The sequence below is a fragment of the Ixodes scapularis genome, unplaced genomic scaffold (genome assembly GCF_016920785.2).
Source record: "Ixodes scapularis isolate PalLabHiFi unplaced genomic scaffold, ASM1692078v2 PGA_scaffold1__304_contigs__length_218370807, whole genome shotgun sequence".
Lineage (NCBI taxonomy): Eukaryota > Metazoa > Arthropoda > Arachnida > Ixodida > Ixodidae > Ixodes > Ixodes scapularis.
This window is the reverse complement of record NW_024609846.1, coordinates 54,396,046-54,420,736: the sequence shown is the minus strand read 5'-3', so window position 1 is coordinate 54,420,736 and position 24,691 is coordinate 54,396,046. Positions and strand designations below refer to the sequence as shown.

At 51.5% G+C, this 24,691-nt stretch overlaps 1 protein-coding gene across 2 annotated transcripts in view; it reads left to right on the top strand.

The window, feature by feature from the left end:
- LOC8032616 overlaps positions 1-24,691 on the top strand; it is a 265,009-nt gene that overhangs the window by 215,446 nt on the left and 24,872 nt on the right. For both annotated transcript variants that reach the window (XM_029970300.4, XM_029970299.4), the window contains exons 5-6: positions 4,253-4,434; positions 14,213-14,278. In XM_029970300.4, the coding sequence (XP_029826160.2) occupies positions 4,253-4,434; positions 14,213-14,278 (248 nt within the window). The remainder of the gene's footprint in view (positions 1-4,252; positions 4,435-14,212; positions 14,279-24,691) is intronic.

Here is a 24,691-nt window from a genome sequence, read left to right as displayed (position 1 = left end):
ATCTGTATCTTATTATGATTATTATTATTTTTTTCTTTCTCAGCCCCGATTTCTGCGGGATTTCCAGGGAAGTGTGATTGTACGCGCTCGGTTTGAGCGAGCCAGCGATAGCGGTGCGCACGACTGCTGAGCGCGTGCTGATGGCAAGCTTCCGCAGTTCCTTCGCAACGTGCATTCCACACCATCGAGATCGACGGTTTTAGCAGCCTATTCATGTGAGCTCGTTCTGAGCATGCGCTCTGAACAGCGCCCTCAAATATGGCGTCCAGTGAACACCCCCTGTAATATTTCCATATACGCGCTCGCCGAACGCGTTGCTTTTCTCGAGCACGCGATGTTACAAGCGGCACCTTACTACGCATAACATGACGGCATGTATACGCCTCTGTGCCAAGGCTATGCACGCCTGCCCGCCCGCGTTTCGCGACCGCCAATTTCTCGGCGAGTTGGAGCGCGCGAGATGCCTTCCGCTGCCAAACATCGCGAAGGCCAGTTCCACGCTCCGTTAAGACAACGGGAATCGCGCAACTCCGGAAGCGAGTCCCAGCTCTCCCGCGTGCTCGTTGTCGCAACCCGCTGCTAAACAATAACAAAAAAGTACCAAAAATAAAAACGACAGCTTTTTTTTTGCGGGGCAGTCCGGCTTGTGCGCTGGCGCCGTGACTTTTAAAGTCAGCGGAGAGTGACTTGCGGGGGACTGTATACCGCCTCGCTCTGAAAAAAAGAATAAAGCGCGGCTTTGGTCGACCAGCGGTGCGTGGCCGGGGTTCTGCGGGGAAGTCAGCCTTCCGGGACGGGTTAGCGGTGGAGCTTCGGTCTTGCCTCGTTGTTCGTCCAGTTGCAGGAAATGGCGCAGCGAGGAGAAGAGGGAGCTTTCTTAATGATACAACGTTTCATCGAGCGCGGAGGGAGATCTCCTCGCGTGCGGTAGCCGAGCGTGGAGCTCCGCCCGCCACACGGCGAACTGCAGCGAGGCGAGCGTGTCGGTCTGTCTTGTCTTTCCGAAGCTCGGAAATAGAGGCATAAAGTCGGTCGTGGGATCGGGGGCTGCCGGGGTTCCCGCACGGAGTGTGTAGTGGACTCGCTCGATGCGAGTATGTGCGCGCAGCCCTTGTATGTTAAGTCAGCGGCGCCGTGTTCTTCTTTCGATAGTCCGGATGGGGAAGTTGGCTAAGTGATGTTGGTTTGGCGGCGACTGGGCGGCGAAGCAACGCATGCAACGCTCGCTGGAGTTTCGCGCGTGCGTTCGTAACGAATGGTTAGGTTCGCTTCGAGCTTTCCGTTCGCTGAGGAGGAGTATACAGGAAGGCTTATCAATGACCCTGAGTTGTTTCGGAGATTACTCTTGAGACACGGACGGAACAAAAGGCGATCCAGCATCTCTATGCGCTTAAGTATGCACTCCCTAGTAAGTCTTTCGTCGTTGCAGGATTGTATCCTGGCACACACGTAAACACGCACACACGCGCGCACAGCCACGAGCAGGCATGCACGCGGACGCGCACCTGCACGCACACGTACATGTAAACACGTACGCACACACACAACATAAGTAAAATCAGTGGAAGGCCAAAAATCACGCGACGCCAGTTCCGTGTTAGATAACACCAACGCTTAGATTTCGAATGGGCGCCTGTTACCGTGCGCGGGCTCTTTGTGAGCAGAAGTGTTAGGAAAGAAACTGTTCTTTTACACCCCAAAAAAATCTCGTTTATCTTTCTTTTTTTTTTTTTTTTTAATATTGAGATGCCAGGCTTGTTTCTCTAAATAGGTAGCCCCTCAAATCTCAGTGTCGATGCCGTGAAAATCGGTGTTCCACCGACCGGGCGCACCAGTATGGCGGACCGCGCGAGTGACGTCAGAACACCCCTTCCTCCTCCGTACCAGTCGGGCAGAAGGAGAATCTCTCTCAGGCCCCGCGAAGGGTGCCTGCTTGCTGTCAGGCCTCCGAGCAGCAGCGGCCCGTGTCCACACCAGGGACGCCGCGTGCGTCTCCAAGCATGGCCGACGTGTCTCCTTGCTCCGCTAACTCCGCTACGCCAACGACGCTTTTGTCGGCTTTCTCCGGCTTCTCTCGGCAACGGGAAGACGAGCGGCGCCCTTCTTCTTTGCTAGGAGCGTACACCGTTTTCGGTTTCCGGGTGGCGGCGACAGTACCGCTGCGCTGCCTCCCGAGGAAAAGCCCTTTCTGTCGTCGCGCTGGATCGTGTCGGGCCGCGGGAGTCCGGCCGAGGAAACGGAGAGGCGCGCAGGACCGAGACCGCCTCGTCGGATTGCCATCGGGGAACAAAGACGGACAGAAAGAAAGTGCGCGTGGCTGTCGGGGGGAACATCGGTTCCGAGCAAAGATCGCGCGCACAAAGCGCTGCCTTCCTGGCGTAACCGCTCGAGCCGGCAATTTTCCTGCGTTCTTTGTTATAGCGGCGTTTTACGGAATGGCGGGTTTTAAATTCGTAACAACCGTGGTGGTAGAAGTCGGCTATTATGAGGAAAGAATGGAGGAGAAGCGGACGGAACACAGACGGTGATTCGCAACACAATTTGGGGCTGATTTTAAACTTTTATTTTATTTTTTTTTTTCGTTTGTTGTGCATGCAAGCAGCTTTATATATAGGCTATGTCGCGCATATGAATAAAAAAAAAAAAAAGAATTACAAAAAAAAAGTGAAAACAACGAACGGTCTTAAAGGTGCCCTACGAGGTTTCTGAGTTCGCCTAAATATGGCAGTAAATCACTGTGCGGGCTCTAAGCATCCTAGTGATCCATAAATCATAACGCTGCGCGGCCGAATTCCCTATTAAAAAAGCAATCAAGGGTCGAACAGACCGAGGTCATCACCGGCGATGGGAGGAGAGCACTGTTCCGGCAGCCGGGATGACATGTGACCAATGAAAACGCGACATTTTGTCGAGATTGCAAACGCTGCGATTGCAAAATGTAAATGTTTTTATAGGTGATATGAACAAAGAAGAGTAGTCAAGAAATGTTAATCTTTTTGGCGGAGAAGGAACACAATACTGCAATAATCGTCTAAAAAACAACTCACTGTTTTTTTGTTTTGTTTTTTTTTTCCGCGTGGAGGGGGGGGGGGGGGGGGGGGGGTAATGTGTTTGGACGTCATCTCTCGAGCGCGCGCTCGCTGGTTTGAATCGTAGTCCGGGGCTGTATAGGCAACGAGTTTCACTCATTCGCGATTTCTCCCGTCGAATGCGCGAGGATGCTTCGCTTGCTATTGGCTGACAGTGGTCTGTTACGGAACATGCTCCTTCCATCACCAGAGATGACCTTGGTGTGTTGCGATCTTTGGGTGCTTTTGTTTAAATATGGAAATCGGCCGCGTGTCTCTATGATTTAGGACTTTCTAGGATGCTTAGAGCCAGCAGAGTGAGTTATTATCCCCTTATTTATGTGATATCAGAAACCTCCTCAGGGCATCTGTAAAGGTACGACCTCGTGGTCTAGATTCTTAAAATTCGCGACTTGTGTGGCTATTCGTTTGGCTGACAAACAGAAGATGCCTTTGCAGAAGATGTCTTTTGCACAGCGTGATTAGTTTATCGGACATTTTTGTACCAACGTCTCGTAGACATCCTGTTGAAGAGAATACTTGGGAACGTTTATTCTTCCTTGCCTTTATCACTGAGATCAAATTCGGCGTAAAATAATGCCCTTTTTTAACATTATGATATTTACTTTGCGCTGAACATTCGGTCATTTAGTCCGATGAAAACAGAAATGGGACTTCTATATGTTTCATACGGAGGTTGCTCATTTCGAATAAGTGTTCACCAAACGTTTCATTTGTCAATTTCTAGATAAAACAAAAATAGCCTCCAAATGCTGGAAAGCGCGAGATTCTTTCTTACCCGTGTGCACTTGTGGTGCCCTGAGATGTTCACTCGAAAGTCCAGACGCGCTGGGCTGGCGAACCCGGTTGCAACAAGACGAACCTCCGTCTGTCCGGCGGGCGTGCCTTCCCCCACATTTACGTGCGCATGTTACTGTCGTCGGTGAGTGAAAAGTGCATTCATGTGCATTACTTTATGTTGTCCACACATGGTGCACGCTAGCAGTTTTCTCCTAATGGCCGACGTTTCTTTGATGACACTCGATCTCCCCGTTCGTCATTATTTGACCTACTCTTGCACACTCGAGTTGTGTCCCTGTGTCTCGTTTGGGCGATTGCTCGTTTCGTGTGTCGTCTTGCGAGTGTGTTTCTCACCTGCGTCCCTTTCTCCGGGGCAATCGTAGGCGGTGAAGCTGGAGAGCCAGCACCCGTCTAGCCGGACGCGGTACCTGGTGGTGGTGTCCCGTCCGGGCCCCCAGGGCTCCGAGGAGGCCTGCCTGCTGGGCATCGACTGCAACCACTGCACCACCATCGGTCTAGTCATCCCGGTCTGGGCGGACTCGCGCATCACCCTCGACGGGGACGGGTACGTCTGCCCTCTCTCTCTCTCTCTCTCTCATCTGTTCAGGGAAGTTTGGATGTCGTGTGGACTTGGAGCGTGCACACGCGCGGTCAGAGCTGGGGGACTCGTGCCACAGGCGGGAGAGTAGAAAGACCTCCTTGTCGGTTTTTCAGTTGTTACACTGTCACAAGGATCGAAAGGTGACAGCCTGACGGGCTGTCACACTTTGATTTCCCGACTCGAAGGGACGCCGGAAGACTAAAAAAAAAAAAAAAATTAAGCCTCATTAGAATGACGTGTCGGTCAGTGGCAAACGCGAGCGATTCGTGATGGTTTGGAACGAGGTAGTGCTGGCGAGCGCGCGCGTGTCTGTAGGTTTTGTAACGGGAGATGGAATGGGAAAGAGAGGGCCGATTGTGCGGGCACGGGTCACGATATCGCAGCCTGCAAAGATGCTGATTGGCTGCAAAGCTCGTGCCCGTAGGCCAATGAATACCGTGCTTGGTGCGCCAAGCTGCGTGCGCTAAATGCACCTTGTGCGCGTACACGATTGGCCCTCACTTTTCTCCCCTATTCTCTTGTTACAACGCTTACATATATACACACACGCTCGACGAAGGATAATAAACACGCATTTAACTCCCGTTTTTTTGTTTATCACGGTGAAATTTACTGGAGACGAGTTGAGACGCTGTCTGTGCCCCACCCCCTCCCCCTTTCCTTTCCCCTCTTTTTTTTTTTCTTTACAACTTTATTTTTTTATGTTCCGGTTTTTGGTTTTTCGTCTCATCATGATGAACTTCTATCAGCTTCCCTGCACACTAGGGGCTCTAAACTCGTGAAACACAAAGTTGGGACCAAAGTTCACAGAGCGCACCTATTGTACTATCCCAATGATGAGTTCGCGGTTTTTTTTCACCGGCCTCGAATCGGTGCTTTCCGCGAAATTTCGGCTCAAACTTTGTGTTTGACGAGTTTATGGCCCTAGCTGGCAGTTTCATTCGTTTTGTTGGGCGTGGTGGCTTCTCGTGTGAGAGGTAGGCTGCCGTACAATGCACGCGTGTCCGCGGTGAAGCAACCCTCAGGTGGAGCGGGCGCTCTTCGCTTGTCCGTGATACGTTGTCGCAGCCGCGCACTCTGACGATTTCCACGTATGTCGCCTCTGCTTTAGGTTCCCTTCGAAAACGGCGCTTTTCATTGCGTTAAGCGGTTCTTTGATTCGGGCCGACCGGTCCTGCTTGAAAGTTAAAAGACAAGTCGTCGATGCAAACCGGTTGAACAAGAGTGTCGTTTTGATTCCGGGTTTAGATGTCCCAAGTTCGGATTTCGCCAAGAAGACAAAGCTTGCGTGAAGGCACGTTTAGACATTACCTCACTGAAGATGTTACAGGACATTACATGTTCCCATTAACCGTGCAATAATGTTGTGAAGCGCACGTTTCGAAAGCTTGACTCACTTCGTTGCGGAGTATTTGCGAAAAAGTTCTGCCATAGTTTAAAATGGCGAGACCGGAAAACTGGTATCGAGGGAGGATGGAACAGAAAGAAAGAGGTTATATATCACGCTTTTTTTTTTTTCCGCCCTAAAAGGCCCTGTTTATTTTATCGGTTCTACTTTAATCACATAGACTCGTAGGGTTATCCGTCAGAACCAATACCGTACAATTTCCTTAGCCTACGCCCGCATAAAAAGATGTTGCTTAACGCACTATGACCCGGGTTGCCTTTGCGTCCTAAATGTTTGCATAACCACGTCCGATTCTCTAGAACGCTGTTGCGCATGTTTACTTTTCGCGTCTTTCGCGCAATGGCTCCACGAAAGAGTCTCGGTCCACCGAGTCTCAAGCGAGGGTTGATATTTGGCGCGACTCCACCAGTTCCTGCCGTGAACGCCCCGTCGCGATTTGCTTTACCGTACTTCACCTCCAAGCTGACAGTGCGGCGGGAGCTACTTGCTCGTTGAACCAGTCAACGGCCTTCCTTTCGTCACCCGACTCCGCTCTCTCTGTCTCTCTCTGTGCGCGTGAGTATGGGCGGGCGCGCGATCACGTGGCGATAGATGAACGTCAAGATACAACGAGCAGGGTAGCTTGCACCGCACCGTCGGCTCTGGGGTGACCCAAGTCCCTCGCAGCGAATGTCGCCTTTCGGAGGAACGCCGCGTCGTTTAGGAAGAAAAACGGGGAGGCGGCGTCCTTTCAGTTCGATGACCGCGACGAGCCGGTCGCGAGGCGGCAGGTCGCCCGCACTTCCGCCGAAGGCGCGGTTCACGGACCCCGGTTGTCAACACGAGCGCGGCATTTCCTTCTGGGAAGGTCGAGCCACTTCACACGGCCACGCTGGGATGAGATCACGCCGACTGCCCGTTGCCGCGCTCCGCTGCGTCCTTCAGAGAAGCTGGTGGGGGGTGCGGCTTGCGCCCGACACCCATGGGGGAGTACACATATTTACAGTCGCAGTGATGGAAGTGCTCCGCCCATTTGCGCCAAATTGCGCCATGAACGCAAGCCTGTTATATGTCGTGCCAAAATTGCGCCACAATTGCGCCAGGATAAACTTAAAAAAAAAAAAAAGAGGTGTTTCTTGACAGTGATATGTAAAAACGTGGTGGCGGAGTAAAATGGTAAAAACATGTATTTCACGGCGTGTCTACTCACCCTAGTTAAAATACGTTCGTCTAGCGCGCTGGCCACATAATCGTCCGAACTTCCAGACTATGATGTCGGCGATATAAATAATCTAGAAAAAACAAACGATAGTACGGTGGCTGCTGTGATAACACAAAACCAGGGTCTCATACTCCAGATGAGATAACTTGATTTTCATGTCAGCCACATGCCTGCACGTCGTGGCACTATCCCCAGCTCACAACCTTTACCACGTCGCACTGGCGCGCGTGCGTCGAGCTTCACTGCATCGCACCGGTGCATTAGGAGAAATGGCGTACGCGGGGGAACACCGACGGCTTAGCGCGATGGCTCGGAAATTACGCTCAATACTGTAGATCGATTTTTTTTTATTATTTTATTTACGCCAACCTCTAATTTTAATCCGCTAAACCACAAAAAAAAAAAAAAAAAGAAAACACGAAAAACGCGGACTTATATTTGTTAAAACAGCTAAGGTAGTTCCGGCGCAGTAGTTGATTGAAGAGGCCCTGAACTCCGACTCAACTCTTGCTCCAATGCCTCTACCCCTTGCAGAATAAAAAGTGTTATTAAAAAACACAATCGAGTTAGAGGGGAATTCCAGGGTATTTTTGTCCCGCGATTTTGAATATCACAAACGTGTGCAGCTGTATTGATTGCTCCAGTAAGGGGTGCGGAAATGTTGATTGATATCTCTTTATAATAACTTCACAGTCCTCTCCTCGCACCGAACACACGGGGAAGGGGGGGCTTCAGCGCTATCTTGAATTGGCTGATGTGGCTACTTGGCGCATCATTCTGAAATATAACATTGATATTCATGATCCCGGAGGTGTTCAGATTAGAGCCCCTGGAGAAAGAATGCTTTCGTTCATTATCCGCGTCGTATCTGGCTTATGTGGGTGGAACACTCTTCTAGTCATCGTAGCAGTTGTACCAAGACGGACTTCGAGGTATGTACTCGAGAGGGTGGACGTCTGTAAACGGTGCAACTGCGCTCTTTATCTAATTCCGACGTGGTTGTGGAGGAGCGACCGCGAGGCTCGTCGAGCAGCTCGCGACGCATACAAACGAAAGGCAGATGGCGGTGGTACCCCTTCCCCAACGCGAGCATGGCGTGCAGAGGTGCAACGAGCGACGGGTCGCGTGAAATTGCCAGTGGCTTCGCGGGAAGCAAGAGCCGGTCGCTGCGGTGCTTCCCGATGTGAATTTCGGGTGGTTTCCGGCGTCTGTAGCGGCGTTTGTCCGAGAAAGGCTCTGACGGACCCGGAACCGCGCCGCTTTCGAGGCGGTTTCACGAACACGCGCCATCCGGTACCTTTTGGATTGGGGGCTGGTGGCCTGCACGTGAGCTTAGTCAATCGGTGCCTGCAAATTACGTTTTTTTTTTTTTTTTTTTTTTTATTTTTACCGGACGCATTGAAAGGTTCGCAGTGAGAGTTGCACCACTTACGGCCGAAGTACGACAGAAAGAAGTGTTTTCCGAATTAATTTTTTTTTGCCTCAATTATTTTTACAGACTTCCCGGCGTTGTCCTCACTTGTCTATGTGGAGCCAGTCTGTGGTAATTGCCAATCTGACGGCTATGCTGGTATTCAGCTGAAAAACCGTAGTAGAAAAAAAAAAAAAAAAAAAAAAAAAACGTCTGGCTTCTCGCGGAGCACCTGCCCCTAATGTAGGGAGTTAAAGCGTACGTAGGTACGTTTTAGGTTCGCTATACGTTACGATTTAATCGAGACGCGTACCTTTCAAACGCCAAAATCATCGTCTTTTTTTTTTCCGTCTTTTTTTCCCCGACAACGAAGTCTTGTAAGAGTTGCTTGCGCAGTTCTCACAAGAACTGGCTCGTAAGAGCGTGGACGGGAACAATAGCCCGCACAGCAGAAGGGCCGTGAAAACATGAACCTGCAAGCTGAGGTAGCCAACACAGTCTTGTGGCGTGGGCCTCCCTAACTTCCTCTTCAGCAAACTGTATCTGTTAGTGTAAAAAAAAAAGAGGAGGGACAATTTTAGTTTGTTGAGACTTGAGAGTATACGAGTGCGCCTTCGCTTGTTTGGCGCTATCCACTGGTCACGTGCGTTCGATCGCGCGTTGACGAGCATCGGAGCGGCGTGCGGCACGAGCACCTCTTGTATCCGGGCGCGTGTTTGGAGCCCGAGGTCTTCGACCCGGACACCGCGGCGCCGTTTTTGGAAGCTTGGCCGCTCCGGAGTGCACGCGCGCGCAGTCGCCCTCGTTTGTGTAACAGGCCCCCCAGTATTTACAAACGAGCGAGTGCACGTGGTGTTTGGGCCGCGGTGGGAACAGAGCGCTCGAGTAGTTGCCGCATTTATTTCTGGCGCGGCATTTCCGGAAGAGCGCGCGGGAACTACTCCCCTTCAATGCCGTTTGTCACTCACCCGTGCGCGCTCGCGGCCGTCCCTCGCGTCTCTCGGAGTTCGGGCCTCGCGAAGTGCTTTATGGGTTTCGCCCCGGTTGCGCTGCCAGCTCCGCGGGAACGTTCTCCGCCACCCTCGTTGGTGCTTTTTGGGCTACGATGTTCGGTCGCAGTGTTCAGCGCTGATCACTGATGCGCGTGAGGCTGCGATGTTTCAGCGCCGATCAGTTTCTGTCCTTTTGGTCGTGCGCCGTGACCTCATCTGGTGCTCTACTCCGTTTCACCTCGAGTCCAGACGCAGCCGACACTATTAAAGGAGCTGTGCAACGATATTCAATTGGAATGTTTTTCTCTCTACACGAGCTTACTGGCACACCTGGGACTCAAGGATACTCACACGCAACGCCATTGGCCAAGAAACTTCTTTGTTGCGGTGTAATTTCAAGGACAAAAGCGATCATTTTCATTCAATCTCTCCTTTGCAAATTTTGATGACGTAACTCGGGGATCGCAGTACACCCAAGTGACGATATTTGAATGCGGTTCATAGATTGGACCCGAGCATTGCGTGGGCACTCGACTTGGGCTCGTGACAATTGCTAGCTCGAGAAGCATTCGGGTTGTGACCCGTGTCCAATCGCTGCAACGACGACAACAGTCGAGCCATAACAATGTCTGGAACTCAGCGCGTGTCCTGCGCTTTGCCAACCCCAGCGCGTGGCTATGATCAACACTGGCGGCATATAATCGGCTCCAGATCACGTGGCCGCTTGTTCTGGCTGCGAGTTGAGCGGGTGAACGCTGCTCGTTTTTCTTTAATTTTTTTCTGGGACTTCTATAGCGTGGGGTGAAAAACGAACGCGTGTTTCATAGGTCATTGACGTTAGGGATCCGTTTTAAGCGGTATTTGTGCACAGTACAAAAATTGTTGCATCGCTCCTTTAAGCTGAAGAGGCTAATCAGACAGCGTCGAAAGGACACCACCATGGCGTCATGTTTCTGTGCATGTTCTATCATCGCTGAACCAATCAAGAACAGAAAAGACCCAGTAACTCTTGCTTTTGACATTCCTTGATTGGTCCCATTAGCTCATAGCGTCGCCCGCGTCAGGACTTCACTCTCAGAAAAAAAGGTGTATTATTACACCCCTTGTCCCATATAGTAAACCCCAAAACTAACTTCAATTCGACGTACAGCGCCCCATAATCAAACAGGCGGCCCCAAAGTTTACGAGGGGCTTGTGATAGCCGTGTGGTACAACTTATTAAGATAGCTGATGTACGTGTTATTGACTACAAAAAAAAGATTATCGGAGTTTTCTTGGCCGTACTGCAAAAGCTCCGTGTTTTCTTTCTTTGGTCTTTGATACGTACTTTAGCAATTTAATAAGTTATATCGCACCGTTATCAAGCCCTTGGTAAAATTTGGTGCCGTCTGTTCGACTCTAGGGCGCTGTACGTCGAAATTAAGTTTTGGTGTGTTATATGGGACAAAAGGGTGTAAGGTGATACCCTTTTTTTTAGAGTGTTGAGCTGAAAAGAAGTATAGCTTCCAACCCAGTTGAGCCGTACGTGAGCTTCGCAAATTAGGCTGATCCCGAAGCAGCGCTAGCAGCGTACTTCACCCCACAAGTTTGAGGCTTGGATAAGGTTGTGAAAGTTTCGTACATTGTGCTTTGCCCTACGTTCACCAGACACGTGACTGCAGTTTAAGAGGGGCCTGTGTCGCACCGCTATTATCACAACTTATCAACAAAAGAAAAAAAGGACCTTAAATATTTCTTCTTTTTTTTTGTGGCTTCTTCTTTATACGTATATTGTTATGGCCTTAAAACTTATTACTTTTTTTTTGTTGGGGATAATTGGGGAAAAGGGGGGGGGGGGGGTCTCAACGTTTTCTTTTTTTCTGAAAACGTTCCAGTTTATTATTGCATGCGACAGTATCCTCTTACTTTGTACGGTCCGTCTTGACTAGCCTCACGTGTTTCTCTCAAGATTGTGTGCGTTGCTCCGCTACTAGAGATTACACGGTGTCATCAAATAAGTAGGTCATTCCTGCCTCACTAAGTAAATGGCCTCTAATAAATTTCCTAGTGAGCCGTCACGACCCCAACTCATTGTTTACCAATCCTCTCCTTGGATACGTTCGAACACCTCGCAGTGCTTTCGACCGATCTTAATGGTCATCCGACTACCTTCCCAAGTTCTCTCTTATCGGGTCTGCTCGGAGTAGCTCGAACGTTTTGCCCCCTCAGGCAGGCTGTCTGCGCCTTAGGAAGGAGCGAAACTGAAAATTGGAAACGCGGAGGCATCCAACGGTTGCAACAAATCGCGCAAACAAAAATTGGACTAAGAAAAAGTTTACACACTTTCGTTAAAAGCAGCCGCTATTTAATCTTTTCATGGTAATAAAACCCGAGACTCAGGAACACAGAAGGGGACAAACACAACACAACACAACGTTGTGTTGTGTTCCTCCCCTTCTGTGTTCCTGAGTCTCGGGTTTTATTACCATGAATCATCACCAGCTCGCTTGTTTTTTAAGTATTATTTCATTTAATCTGTCTAGCCTGTCAGAGACAATGCGGCGTGAATCGCACTCTAGCCGACGTACGTGGCAATTGAGTCCGGTGTGCGGCTTCGTTCCGACTCGTGCCTGGCGTCGGTGGCACGCAACCCTTTGGTAACCGGCGTTGGCCCCGGGCCGTCTGGGTGCGGCGCCTTAGCAGGAAGCGGGCATGGTCCAGCGCGCTTCGAGCAGTGGCGAGCGCGCTCCTCTTTTTCCGGTATCATTAGACGCCGACCCCCCGACGGATGTAATTCGTGCGAGAGCTAACGTCTCGGAGGTGCCCGCACGTCTATGGACGGACGCGTCGGTTGGCCGCGGCAGTGACCGTTGCTCACTCCAGATGGCCGGACACTCGGCGAGCTGACCGAACGCCTTGTTGGGATTCGTACTCTCGTTGACCGGACGAGGGCGTGCCGGAGAAAGACGCTCGCGCGAGGAGGGCCCTCGCTGATCGCGGGGAGAAGCTGACCGCGCCAGAGTCTGCCGATGAAGAACAAAGTTCGACTCGACGCTGAACGCGCCACGACGGTTTTAGCTTACCGTTGAAAAAAAATAAATAAGTAAACGAACAAGGGAGGCCGCTAACATGGAAGTACCGTACACTCCGGTGGTATGCAGTTCACCAAGCATAATAGCTAACACTCGCCCCCGCTTTTTTTTTTTTTTTTTTTTTTTAATAGCACGCAGATTAGTTACATTAGAACATGGGTGGGCAAGCTGCGGCTCTTTGCGTGTTAAAGTGCGGCTCGAGGCTTCCCCCTCCCATTTCCCCAAAACGAGAAATGGACCGCGTTGCGGTTTGGTAGTCTCGTGCTACTTCTATTTTACGTAAAGTTGGGCTGCTTTTGACGCGCATAGATTAAAAGTAGTTCGACTTTCGATTACTGCTCTGGACCGAAGGAAGGAACAACTCAAAGCGCTTCGGGCCGGGCATTGGAAGGAGATAGTTGCTGAGTTGTCAAGGAATATAACCCGGGAAAAGTGGCGCGTGGCACTGAGGAGCAGACAACCATAAAAGAAAGTCGGACCTGGCCTTATTACCTAGTCGGTAAATTGATTTTCTGATTTTGCAACAACGGGAACGAGCAATTACTCAGGCGTGCCGGCAGCCCCGTTTCGCCTAATTAATTTCCGAGAAAGAAATCGTCGAGAGGTTAAATATATTTAAACAATATTAGTATTAATGTGACTAGCAGAGAGGATCGCGGTTCTACCTGGGCTGCTGTCTCTTGTTCCCTTTGCATTGGCGCCGTAAGCTTGGTAAGCAGACGCCTATGCGCCGAGAAAGTGAGGGAGAGGAGGAGACGAGAGGGACGTCAGAACGCCCGGGGGGGGGGGGGGGGGGGGGGAGGAGGAGGAGGATACAATTAGTGGGTAGACCTAAAGCCGCCTTTGTCAGCGACGAAGAACAAGTTTTGTCTTGTTTCGAGGGCGACATTCCTTGTCTGCCTTGTTGGTGCAGGCCGGTGTTCCCGAAAGAGAAACCCACGCAAAGATCGCATACTGACTCTACTCCGTTTCATATGAAGTGTGAGCGTAGCAGAATCGACAAGAGCGAGCTCCGGGCTTTCAGCGTCCCTGCCAAGCGCGCACGCGCGAGCCAGCCCAGCCAATCCAGCGTCGTGAATGTGTCACGCGGCTGCGCGCACCGCGTGTCGCCGCGTCCTTTTCAAAGGTCACCTGACACACACCATGGGACTCGTTTCCATGACTCGCAGCGTCCTCAGCTGTCCATCATAAGGCGAAACGGAGTGCAGGAAAGTATTTTTCGAGAAAGAGTCGTCGCGAGGGCTTCCCACATTGTCTTCGGACGCAGCGCGTCTGACGCTGATGCGCTCCGCCGATCCTGCCACGTCCCCCACGCCTTTCTCCGAAAGGACGGACGCCCCGGGATAGAGTCGCCAGAAAAACACAGCCGCGCGCATACGCTTAACCCTGCCATCGTTTATGCCTGCAACTGTCTCCCCTTTCGTTCCGCGCGCATCTACGGTGTCTTCTTTCTTTTGTTTCTCTCTTTGGCGTGTTTTTTTCGTCCGAGCCGCCCCTGTTGGGACTAACGATGCCATTGACTCGTTCGAGATCCTCGGGCACGATACGCTCCCCTAAGCGCCCGTTGTTGTGTCTGGTGTCAAGGTCAGAAACGGCTCTCGCTCGGGCGTCGCTTGCCGTACATTCTTCTCTTATTTTTTCTTCGCTTTCTCTTCGCAGAGGTTTCAGCGTGGCGTCCAGCAGCGGGCATTACATTTTCAAGCCAGTTTCCGTGCAGGCCATGTGGTAAGTACTCGCCTCCAACCCTCTTTTCTTTTTTACTTTTTTTGTAATCATTATTGCCGCAAATTTTTTGTTTATTTGTTTTACGTCAGTTCGACGCTCAACCACTTCTTGCCCTCCGCCTAACCCCTGGATTTATAGACCAGGAATGTAGGTTAGCAACGCTGCGCGGCCAGCTCGTTCGCTGCCGAGACTCCGCTATGCGGGCTCCTTGTGTCGACGTCGTCGGTTTGCCTTGACGGCACCCGGTGGCGCACCGGGGGGATTGGTGCATGACGGCGGGGCTCCATTCACCTCGAAGCAGACAGTACAGTGGAAGGTTCGTGCTCGTTTGACCGGTCGTATACGTCTATCTTTAGTCACGTGATCAGAATCTCACCCATGCCCCCGTGCAGAGAGCGGGGTCGAGTGATGCGAGAAAGCCGGTTGGTTGCTTCGGCGAGCGCGTATCTTCCGCTGCACTCGTGAACGGAGTATGGCCGGGCCGCACGCAACCAACACTCGTTGTTCGGACACGGTTCGGGTGAAGGACGTCCACGCGAGACCCTCCCCGCCCATAGTGTTCCGAAGACCGGTCGGCCCGCCGTGTCGGCAGTAATTGACGTCGTTAATTACTCGGGCGTTTCAAAGTGTATCGAGCTTCGTAGCGTATCAAACGAGCGGCGCTGTGTTGAAATCGGGCGGTGTGTTTCGCGGACGAGATGCTTGGAGTGGAAGATGGATGAGGGCGGTGTCGCAATCTTTACGCGCCGTTAGCGGTGTAAGTTCGCTTCGTGTTGTATGTCTCGCAGACACGTCGTGAAACGCACCACAGCGTTCTCTCGAGTTCTGGATCACGTGCTAGAACTCGTCTACATCATTGTGGCATTTTTTTTAGATCGTTCAGTAATCAGGGATCGTTGAACATTTTGGAATTGAGCCGCCGTATATACCTCATAAATAATCGAGGTTTGACGATAGCTCTGCTCTCTTCATGTCCGGGTCGAAAACGTAGGAGTTGCCTCACGGCTATGCTATCGTTTCGTGCGGAGTTTTACACTCTGTAACTCTAGAGGTTCGTGCGAATGTACCCGAATGACGCTCGTATACGCGAAGTACAAGCCTAAATTGGCTGCTGTGCTTGAGCGGGGCGTTAGTTATATAGTTTGAGCGAGATTTATTAACGAAACACAATACAGTCTTAATATTCATTTCGCGAGCATTAATTTTTTGTACTGAAACTAATTCCCAACTGGCGTTTTTCATTATTTGTCCCGAACCGAAGTAAGCTGCTTTTTGGGGAGCGCCGATTCGGAGGCATCCGATATTGTGGAAACCGAGACGAAACCGATTTTGAAGTTTTTCCGGTCACCGTAACCCAACTCCCCCCCCCCCCCCCCCCCCCCCCCCCCCCCCACCTTTTTTTTTTGCATAGTTGCATAAGCTCGCAGCCCCGTAGGCAAGGTAATTACGTTGCTGTAAGCATGGTGGAACCGCGGTTGTATTTACACGGCGGCTTCTACGTGGGAGCCCACACTAACAGCTCAGTAAGGTACTGCGGTGGGCTAGTTGGTTCATACTTAGTGTTCATACTTCCTGTCGTCTTCTATCTTCTTTCTTCTTCTATCTTCCTGTCGTCTTTGCGCTGTTCAAACACTAACAGCTCAGCCTCGCGGTGGGAATCTACACACTTTACCAATCCTCACCTCTTCCTACTGCCTTGCTGGGCCACAAAGTGCGTTCTGTTGGCTCGACGTTTCGTGTATTTATTACCGTCGTCGCAGGCCTTGGCGCGTTGCCACACGGGTCTTTAGGATACAGCCGAGCATTTAGGATGTCCGTCCTCTCGGCTGGTTCGTAGCCGGTTGTTTCGAAAACTCCGGACGAGGAATGAACAGTTCAAGGTGCACCGAAGCATAGTGTGCGGCGGCGGCGTGACCGGGCATCCGATTTCTCCATCCCTTTGTTTCTCGGCGAGCGCCGTTAATGCGGCAAGCGCCCTTGGCTCCATGACGCCGTCAGTCGGCCCCCTCGTTAGGCCCTGTTCGCGCCTGCTTTGTGAGGGCCTGAGCTGGGGTCCCCCCCGGCTCTGGCCAGCATTCCGTGGAAGACGGACCTGCATGCCTGCGGTTAGCCGTGCATGTGTGTTCAACGCCACCCTTCAACCTCACGCGTTGTTCTCACCGGCAGTCAGTGCTGCGCAAACTTCTTCCGCCGTACTTGGAATGAAAGACTATTCATGCATTTCTGTTCACCCTTGGCCGTGATCGAGATCCCGTGACACGTACCGGCTTAGAAGGAACGCGTTACAGTTGCAGTTTTCAACGTGGTAAACATATAACCTAAAGCTTGCTTAAAAAAAAAAAAAAAGCGAGTGAAATGTTTTTTTTGTGTAGAACAAAAAGTTGAGACTCTGCAACCGTTACAACCTATTACCGTTGACGGCTTTTTTTGCCCACGTTTTGTGTGGTGTCGTTTTATTCCTTTTCGTTTTGACGATATCGTTATCTGACCAGCTCAGCTGGCGTTTGTGATTTCTGTTTGGCGCCGAGGTTTTATTGTTGGATAAGGCGACGTTTCGTGGAAGTGTCAACTGGTCGAGTCGTGGCTTACCTGTCGCCTCGATGCGGAGGCTGAGGTAGGCAGGAGCTCAATTGAGCACGCGATGTCGTGCTTGCGGTCACGCTTGGCCACTTTTAGGGCGTGGCTTCATTGGGGCCAGAAAGTGGCCCCAATTCGCTTTGGCTCTTTAGAAAGTAGGGTGCACGTGCGCTGAAAATCAATTGCCTATTATCTCCGCGTTTACTTCATAGTTTGCGAACAATTTAGCCAACCCGAAAATATGAAATGCTAGCATAAAACTCTTCTGGAGGTACTGTCGCTTATCGAGTCTATTCGCAACTTCTAGTGATGGTGCACCGCGGTGTGAGAGCTCCTGGATGATCGGCATCAGAATAAAGGTGTTGGCTTGCGCATAGCTTCCTGACGTGGAACTGTGATGTAAGGCTCTTGTATCGATCGTATTACACACAATTAGAATTACTTAGGCGTCGCAGACCCTGCCTCGTACTGCTTTCCTACAACAATCATCCAGATGACAGCCATTTATTTTGGAATACACTGTTGGTCGGGCAAAGTTGTCGTCTCGGTAGCTGGCAAAGAACGTCGTGTTTCTTGCGTGGTAAAGGTTTGTGATGACCAGTCCGGTGCTCTGTGCAGAATGTCGAAGTTCCACAACAAACCGTCTTCGATTCACCTGTCACGTGAAAATAACTTGGGAAAACTACACAAACGGATGCACTTGCTCAGTTTCTTGTCTCCAAATCGGGCTCGGAAGGTGTCGAATGCGTCCGAGTATCTGATGGTATAAATAACGTGTATGCAAGCGACTCTAGCTGCAGGTCCAGTGAGAAGAGATCGAAGATGCTGAAACTTGTCTGGCTGACACAGATCGTATTTTGGAACACGTTCAACTTTTTCAATTTCGGCACCACCAATATCCTGCAGAAACTTCCTTGGACTGTGTGTGGTTTCGAAAACTTTAATCTTTCCAAACCGCCAAAACTCAGCAAAAAAGAAAAAAAAAAATATGCGAGGTGCATGTTTGTTAGTTGCACGATCGTCATATCTGCGGCGCTGGATGCTCGCCTGCAAACAGGAGGTTGGTTGACTTCTCGCAGGCAGTCGCAGGCGGGAACGACCATAGCAGTTAGCTGCTCGCTAACACTTTCTTTAACAATAAACTCATCGAGTCTCTGTGTCGAAACGAGCGACTCGGTCCTCGTCGACGAGGTGTCGCGACGGCATCCGCCGGGAATCGATGTGCGGAATGGCCCGCGCTCTTTATAGCGCCTATTATCGTTGTCGGGACTAGTGGTCCTGGGGATGAATCGCACGAGGAAGGAAGAGTCCTTGGACAGGTGTTTTGCCTCGTCTCAGAGGCGTCCGCTCACGCGTCTGTCTGGTTCGGCCGGAAACAGATTCAGCGGCGACCTTTCCTTTCTCTCGGGGGAGTCGCCATTGTCGCGAGTGCTTTGCCATCTACTTTGTTGTGTGCAGCCTGCCACGCTGAGTCAAGACTGGCCTTCAGAGTCGATCGCCGGTGGTGGCGCCAGTGATAGCGCCTCAAGAAAGATTGGACAGAGACGGCGTAGTCTCGAGTTCGCCGTCTGTGTGTCTGTAAAGGAACTTTGAAGGCACAATGGATCTCGAAGGTCTACCCTTTTCAATGTGCGTCCTTCGTTTGGTTCTGCTTCTGCAGTCAATGCTTGCAGTATGAGCTAAGAAGGGGCTACTAAAAATATAATTCCTTTGGAAGTTTGTTTTAAAAGTGACCAAGAAAGGACAGCTTACGCAGCGATCGAGCTGTCTTTACGTGGCGATTCGCAACGTTCTACATCGTGCTATGGGAGCTGAGTGGTATTCAATGCTCGCTTCGCTTGGAACTAGTTGGTACCGGAGAACAATGCGCAATCACGTAGGGTTCGGGTCTTTGCTACTGTTTTCCATCTCGGCAATCACGTCCCGAGTGGCCCCGACTCGTTCTCAGCCGTTGCCAACTGCTACCCAAGAGGATGGCCTCCAACAGGGATGAATACATCCTTCCCCCGCTGGCGGGCTTTCAAGAAGAGCCATGCTGCAACGAGACGGGAAATCGCACTCGTTCAAGTCCAATCTGGCACCTTCATTTCATTCATTCGTTCTTCTGTTCATTGTGCCCGACAACAACTGACGCACTGTCGATGGTCCGAAGAGAGTCTTGCGGTGGTCCAGGGAAGCTCTTGCGGACAAAGGGGAAAGGGAGATTCTGTTCATTGTGCCCGACAACAACAGACGCCCTTTCGATGGTCCAGAGAAGCTCTTGGGAAGCAACGCTTCTCCTCGAGATCCTGCGGATTCGCCACCACTCACATTGTCATTGCCGAGACTCAAAGCCAGTCTATTGTTAGCATGATGTCTTTTGTCTTTGTCAGCAAGTTGTCACGTTAAGAGAGGAAACACTATAGGGAAATTATACAACGCGAAACGTGCCGCAAACGAATCCACTGGGCTGCAGAGAACAGCTGACTTCCAGTCCTGCCTGCTTGAAGTCCAGTCGAGTGGAGAAGTCGCCACCAAATGAACGCAAGGAACCTTCCCTTTCACTGCCTGCACCCGTTATTTTTCTTCTTTGTCCGTTGCATGTCATTTGAAGAGGAGTAACCTCCCCCCTGCTTTGTCGAGGAAGCATTTGAAAGTTCGCGCCGCCTTTGCATGGGCCTTGGCCGCAGCAGCCACGCGGCGCCTGTCTGGCTCCTTTGTGCACCAGATGCCCTCTTGGAAAGAAATGTCGCGGCTGGCTCCGTTGAGCGATGGCTGCCGCTTTCTCGTGCTGTCGGGAACGTGTCATCAAAGGGGCCCAGAATGGACCTCTGGGTTGGCCGGGCCAGGCAGGGACGGCGTCCTGCCCCGCGAAATGGAAATGAAAGCCATCATCTTCTTTTGTTGTTGTTGAATGTTTGCGCGTTGGAATGCCCCTCTTCAGGACCTCCTCGGTAGCTGGTAGCTGTTGTTAAGTGTCCTCTTCACAACAGCTTTTCTCTTTTTTGCTTGATTACTGTCGGCACGTCTTTTCATGGCATCAAGGGGAGAGGGTTTATATTATATTACTATATTATCTCAAAGGGGAGAGGGTGTAGCACCTGAGGATCTACGTGGTCTTCGACACTGGCTTTGGCAGTCTTTTGGGGCGTAATCAATGACAAAAAAAAATGGTTGCTAATGGAATGTTTAAAGTTTTTTTTAGCTATACTAACGTCTTCATTTCTTTTTTTTTTCCGTTTTACGTTTTTGGGAAGTGAAATAGCCAGCCTCTTTCGTTTTCTGGAACTGTACTGTGGGCGTACACGCTGCTTCGCAACTGGCATTGTTCCTTATGCAGATACTGTTGGTTACCATGCTTTCTGCTTGCGCAAGTGAAGCGTCACCGACTTTTTCATCGTTTGCCTTCCCGCGGAGCAGCTGTGAAGCATGGCCGCACCCTGGTTGAGGAGTTTCACCTGTTCGAAGGCAATCTGCAGACAAAGGGAACGTGCTCCGACCATTGTTACGTTGCCGAGGGCGTCGCCCGATTATGCAGGAACAATAGTTACCTAGTCACGAGGAAAAATAAAAAAAGTGAGTAATTTTGGCATGTTGCGTAGCGGAGGCACACGATCAAAAACAAGAGCGGAAAGGATAGGCGGCTTCTTACGAAGACGAAGAGTCTCTCTTGTGACCTCGTTTTTGCCGCCTTGTACTTGTACGCAAAATATTTGCGAACTTTCTCGGACGCGGGGTATCTTCGTCGTTCTCAGATTCGTTCTTCTGCGTCGCTGACGGGGGCGTACGGCGCAGTTGGTTCGTGTCGCAATGCATGGAGGTTCTGGATCCCACTTCGGTGTTTCGCTTCGCTGAAACACCTCCAAATTATTGCCTCACCCCCCAGATCGCTTGCTACGCTCTACGTGTGAGGCCAGGTGCACAAATATGCGCATTTAATCCATTATGGCCGCCTCCTTGGTTGGTTTCCAGAAAGCACAGGCTTCCGCGGCTCTACCTTGTTGGCAAGTTTGAATCCCGGTCGAGCTGTCCCAAATCTGACGGAAAAGACAGCGAGAGATATCCGTTGAACGGGAAAGGTATCCAGGTGACCGAAACTATTCCTCAGTCCGAAAGGCCGAACCCCTTCGTTGGTCTGGTTACTCTAGTACGTACATTCCCAAGCTGGTCTTTGATCGGGTATAGGCACTGTAGCCGATATCTTCTTGGACTCCCATGGCTTACTCGATGACCGAGGAAAATGGGACCGTAATAAGATTCTTTCGAGCGCAGCGAAGTGTAGATGTGGAATGAAAAGCCATAACGTGCCGAATGAGTTCGGTTTTATTTCTTTCAATCCTGTAGATGTTTAAATGTCTGCATGCTGGTATTCTGTGAATATGTTGCAAAAAGAATAAGTAGTCAGTTGTTGCAATCTTCGAAGTGCTCTAGGAATATTATGTCAGTGACACGCATTTGAAAGCGCGAATTTCGCAAAATGCTCGCTGTGTCCTTGAAAAAGAAAAAAAAAAAAAGTTTTGAAGCAAGTCTTTGAACTGGACGTTCAGGGCCTCAGGGTTCCGAGAAGTGCTCCGAGCCCCCGCGGCGAGCCGATGTCGCCTGGCGAGAGAAACCGTCAATTACGGCCCCGGGGTCGCCCACGTGCCATTCCGCCGCGGCACGGGTGGAGCACGCCACGTGGCCCCTCCGGGCCGTGCTCCAGGACAGACAGTTCATGCACCTCCGCCGTGGCTCCCAGTCGGCAATCGCGAGGCTTTGTTCCTCCGCCCGTATGCGATCACGTACACTGCCCGGGGCGGATGCCTGTTTAGCGCATTACCATGCCTCCCGCTGGCGCGTGCGCCAACGGGGGAGCTTGTTTTCGAATGGTACGTGACTCAGCGGCGGCGCGGGGATGCCGTCGACTCTCTCGGACGGAGCGCGCAGTGCACTCGTCGTGTTTTGTTGCGACTGGCTGGCGGCGCCCAGCTCCACCTGGAAGGGCCTCCGGTTGGTCTTCTTGGCCGTGACGACCTCGTGGCCCTTCGCGGAGGGCGGCGCTTTTCCGAGAACGCCGCTGCCAGACTCAATTTGATACACAGTAAGGCTCGACTGGATTAAGGTAGGGAAGGGATCTCATCCTTGATAGGCTAGGTGTGAGGCGCGATCGACAGTATTTTGTATCGTGCGACAATACTGAATAGAACCGTCAGACGTAGAGGTCGCTTTTCTGCGCGCTTAAATTCGCCAAGATAATTCAGAATTCCTGAAGCGAATTTGTGTTACTCTCCAGGGCTCGATAGCGAATTGAGGGCAGAAATGAGTTCACACAGACGCGATGAATATTGCGTCACAGATCCCGCGCATATAAACTCGATATGCAGTATTGTATAGCGAAATTTTGAAGCACCATGGAAAGGATATCAGCATGTGATTAGCCGACCGATTGCAACCGGCCGTATAAGAAATACCGTGTGTGAGGTGTCAGACAAGTTTCCTTCATAGTTCACAGAAAAGCGTCGGCCATTAGTGATCGCAATTTGTGTTTTTGTTTGTTGGCTTTCCTGCCGTACCTTATGGGCTGCCATAACGTTTTGTGGTAATGGTACGTTCGCTATTCCGCTGACGTCGGTGGCAGCGATGCATACTAGCTGCAGCGCTCTTATGTAACCACGGTCGCCAACGAAGCTGTGTTTTCTAAATCGACCGCGCCTCGTTTGTTTTTGGCTGCATCGAGTGGGAGGAAGGTACAAAGCAAGAGCGCGATGCGCAAATAACATCCTGACTACCCTCCAGTACTGACAGACGAAATCCCGTGAAAAGCGTTAATCGGAAAGGAAAACAAAGACGCAACGAGATGCGGAGACAAGCGAGACGGGCGAGTTACTAAAAACAGCAATAACGTCGGCTGTAGAGGTTAATTGACTCGCACGCAGCAGAGCGGTTCATTTGACGCCGACGCCCGTCGCTCTTCATCGCTGTCCTTGGTCGTCCGCTCTTCTTTGCGAGTCCTCCGGCGTCCTTTGTGTCTACGGAGCCGATGCTCCTGGTCTGCTGCGTCGCGCTGCCGATGCTTATCTACCAGGACGCGGACGCGGCGGCAGCGGATTGCGTAAGCACGGAGGCCCCGAAACGTGAGCCCTTCTTTATGGGAGCTGGCGAGTGGCAGCAGGGCCGCGTAAAGAGGGAGCCGTCTTCTGCGGCCTCTGTGGTGCTTGCTTTTCTACGGGGTTCCTGGCAGGTCTCACTCTGAACGCGAGGATTCGACGACCAACGGCTTCCCGATGATTCCTTTCGCCGTGCCTCTGCGCGTACAAGAGCCGCGCTGCTGTGCGTCTTAGGCGGCGTAGTGGTGTCTGCCGTGGCGCAACTTTACGAACAACAACATCGTGATTTCGTCCATGCGCCTTTTGGCGGCTGATAACTACCTGCCCTCCCCCCTTCTCCTCCTCCTCCTCCCCGATAGGTTTTCTGCGGCCTTACGACTTCGGTTTATTATAACGAAGGTGGTCATCTTAGCGTCTTCCTCTTCCAGACAAGCTGAACAGCGAAGAAGGGAGAAAACAGAGGAACACACTTGTTGGCACGCTCTGCGCATGTTAAGCGAAGGGAATCAAATGATCGAACTAATTAGTGGGGTCAAAGGGGTGAAGGGATAGATGGTTACGGGACATACGGTAGATGGTGAGGCATCTCAGTGCGTCAATGTGTGCTCGATTGCTCGTGCCTCAATGTTTTAGTGGGTGCCTCAATGACGAGAATCGGACATGCCCGTTGTTGAGCAGCGTTCACTAACTTAATGTTTCTGGCTTTTTGATACTGTCTGCTTAGCTTGAAGTGCAGGTATTTAGGGAGCTATTTATTTTTTTTTTTTTTCGAGGATACCATCCCAAATATTATCAGCGTAATGTCACCAAGGCCCAGGGGTTTCCACAGGAATTGAAATGAGGGGGTTGTTTAAATTTAAGGGGGGGGGGGGGGGGGGCATTGAGAATAGAGGAGTCGTTGCGAATTAAGGGGGTGTTGCACCCACTCCCCCCCCCCCCCCCCCCCCCCCCGCTCCCCCCCCCGCTCCCCCTTTAGGCGTAGGGAAATCGCCGCCGAGGCCGTTTCCGGCCAGGTTTGTCGACGAGGCGTCGACCAGACGGCTTCGATGAAGCGATTAATTGCTCCGCCGGTTCGAGGGCCATGAGGACCTCGCGACGGCCCTATGCGCACGCACGCACGACGCACTCGAACTCGGAAGTCCAACTAAGGCATCTCGTCTGGTCGGTCGGCAAGCGTCACCGGCGTAGGCGTGCCGCACGCCCACGTGCGACTGGCGCGGAGCCGAGTGCCGGGAGGAACCAGAAAGCCCAAAGCCGTTTCTTCGAAAGGGCCCTTCCTCGTCCTCGATAGCCCGTAGCTGCGATCGCCATGTGCCTGGGCATGTCCCCGCCGGCGGGCCCCGCAGACCTGGCCGCTTTCGAGTACGCGTACGAGTTCGCGGTGCGTCTCGATCTCAACTTTTACTTTTACCACGTCGGAGATACACCGTGCGGATTTTGGACGGCACGCGTGACGGCCGACGTGACGAACTGGTGGTAAGTGCGTGAGCTACTCGTGGCCGGACCCTGTCCGAACTGATGACTGGAGATGTTGCTATAGGCGCGCATGTAGTTGTGTCAGTGGCGCAGGCCTCGATTGCTCTCAGCTGGCATTTGCATCTTTCGCTCTTGCTGAAGAGAAGGTTGACTTGACGTGAAATGCGATGTTTAGGACTAACTCTGAAACCACTAGGTTTACTACGGTTGATCGAACGCCATTTCATCGAAAGACGTTTTAGAGAACGGACGCGTTTTATCGAAGCTCGGCTTAGAGAAAGTGGAACATCAGTTT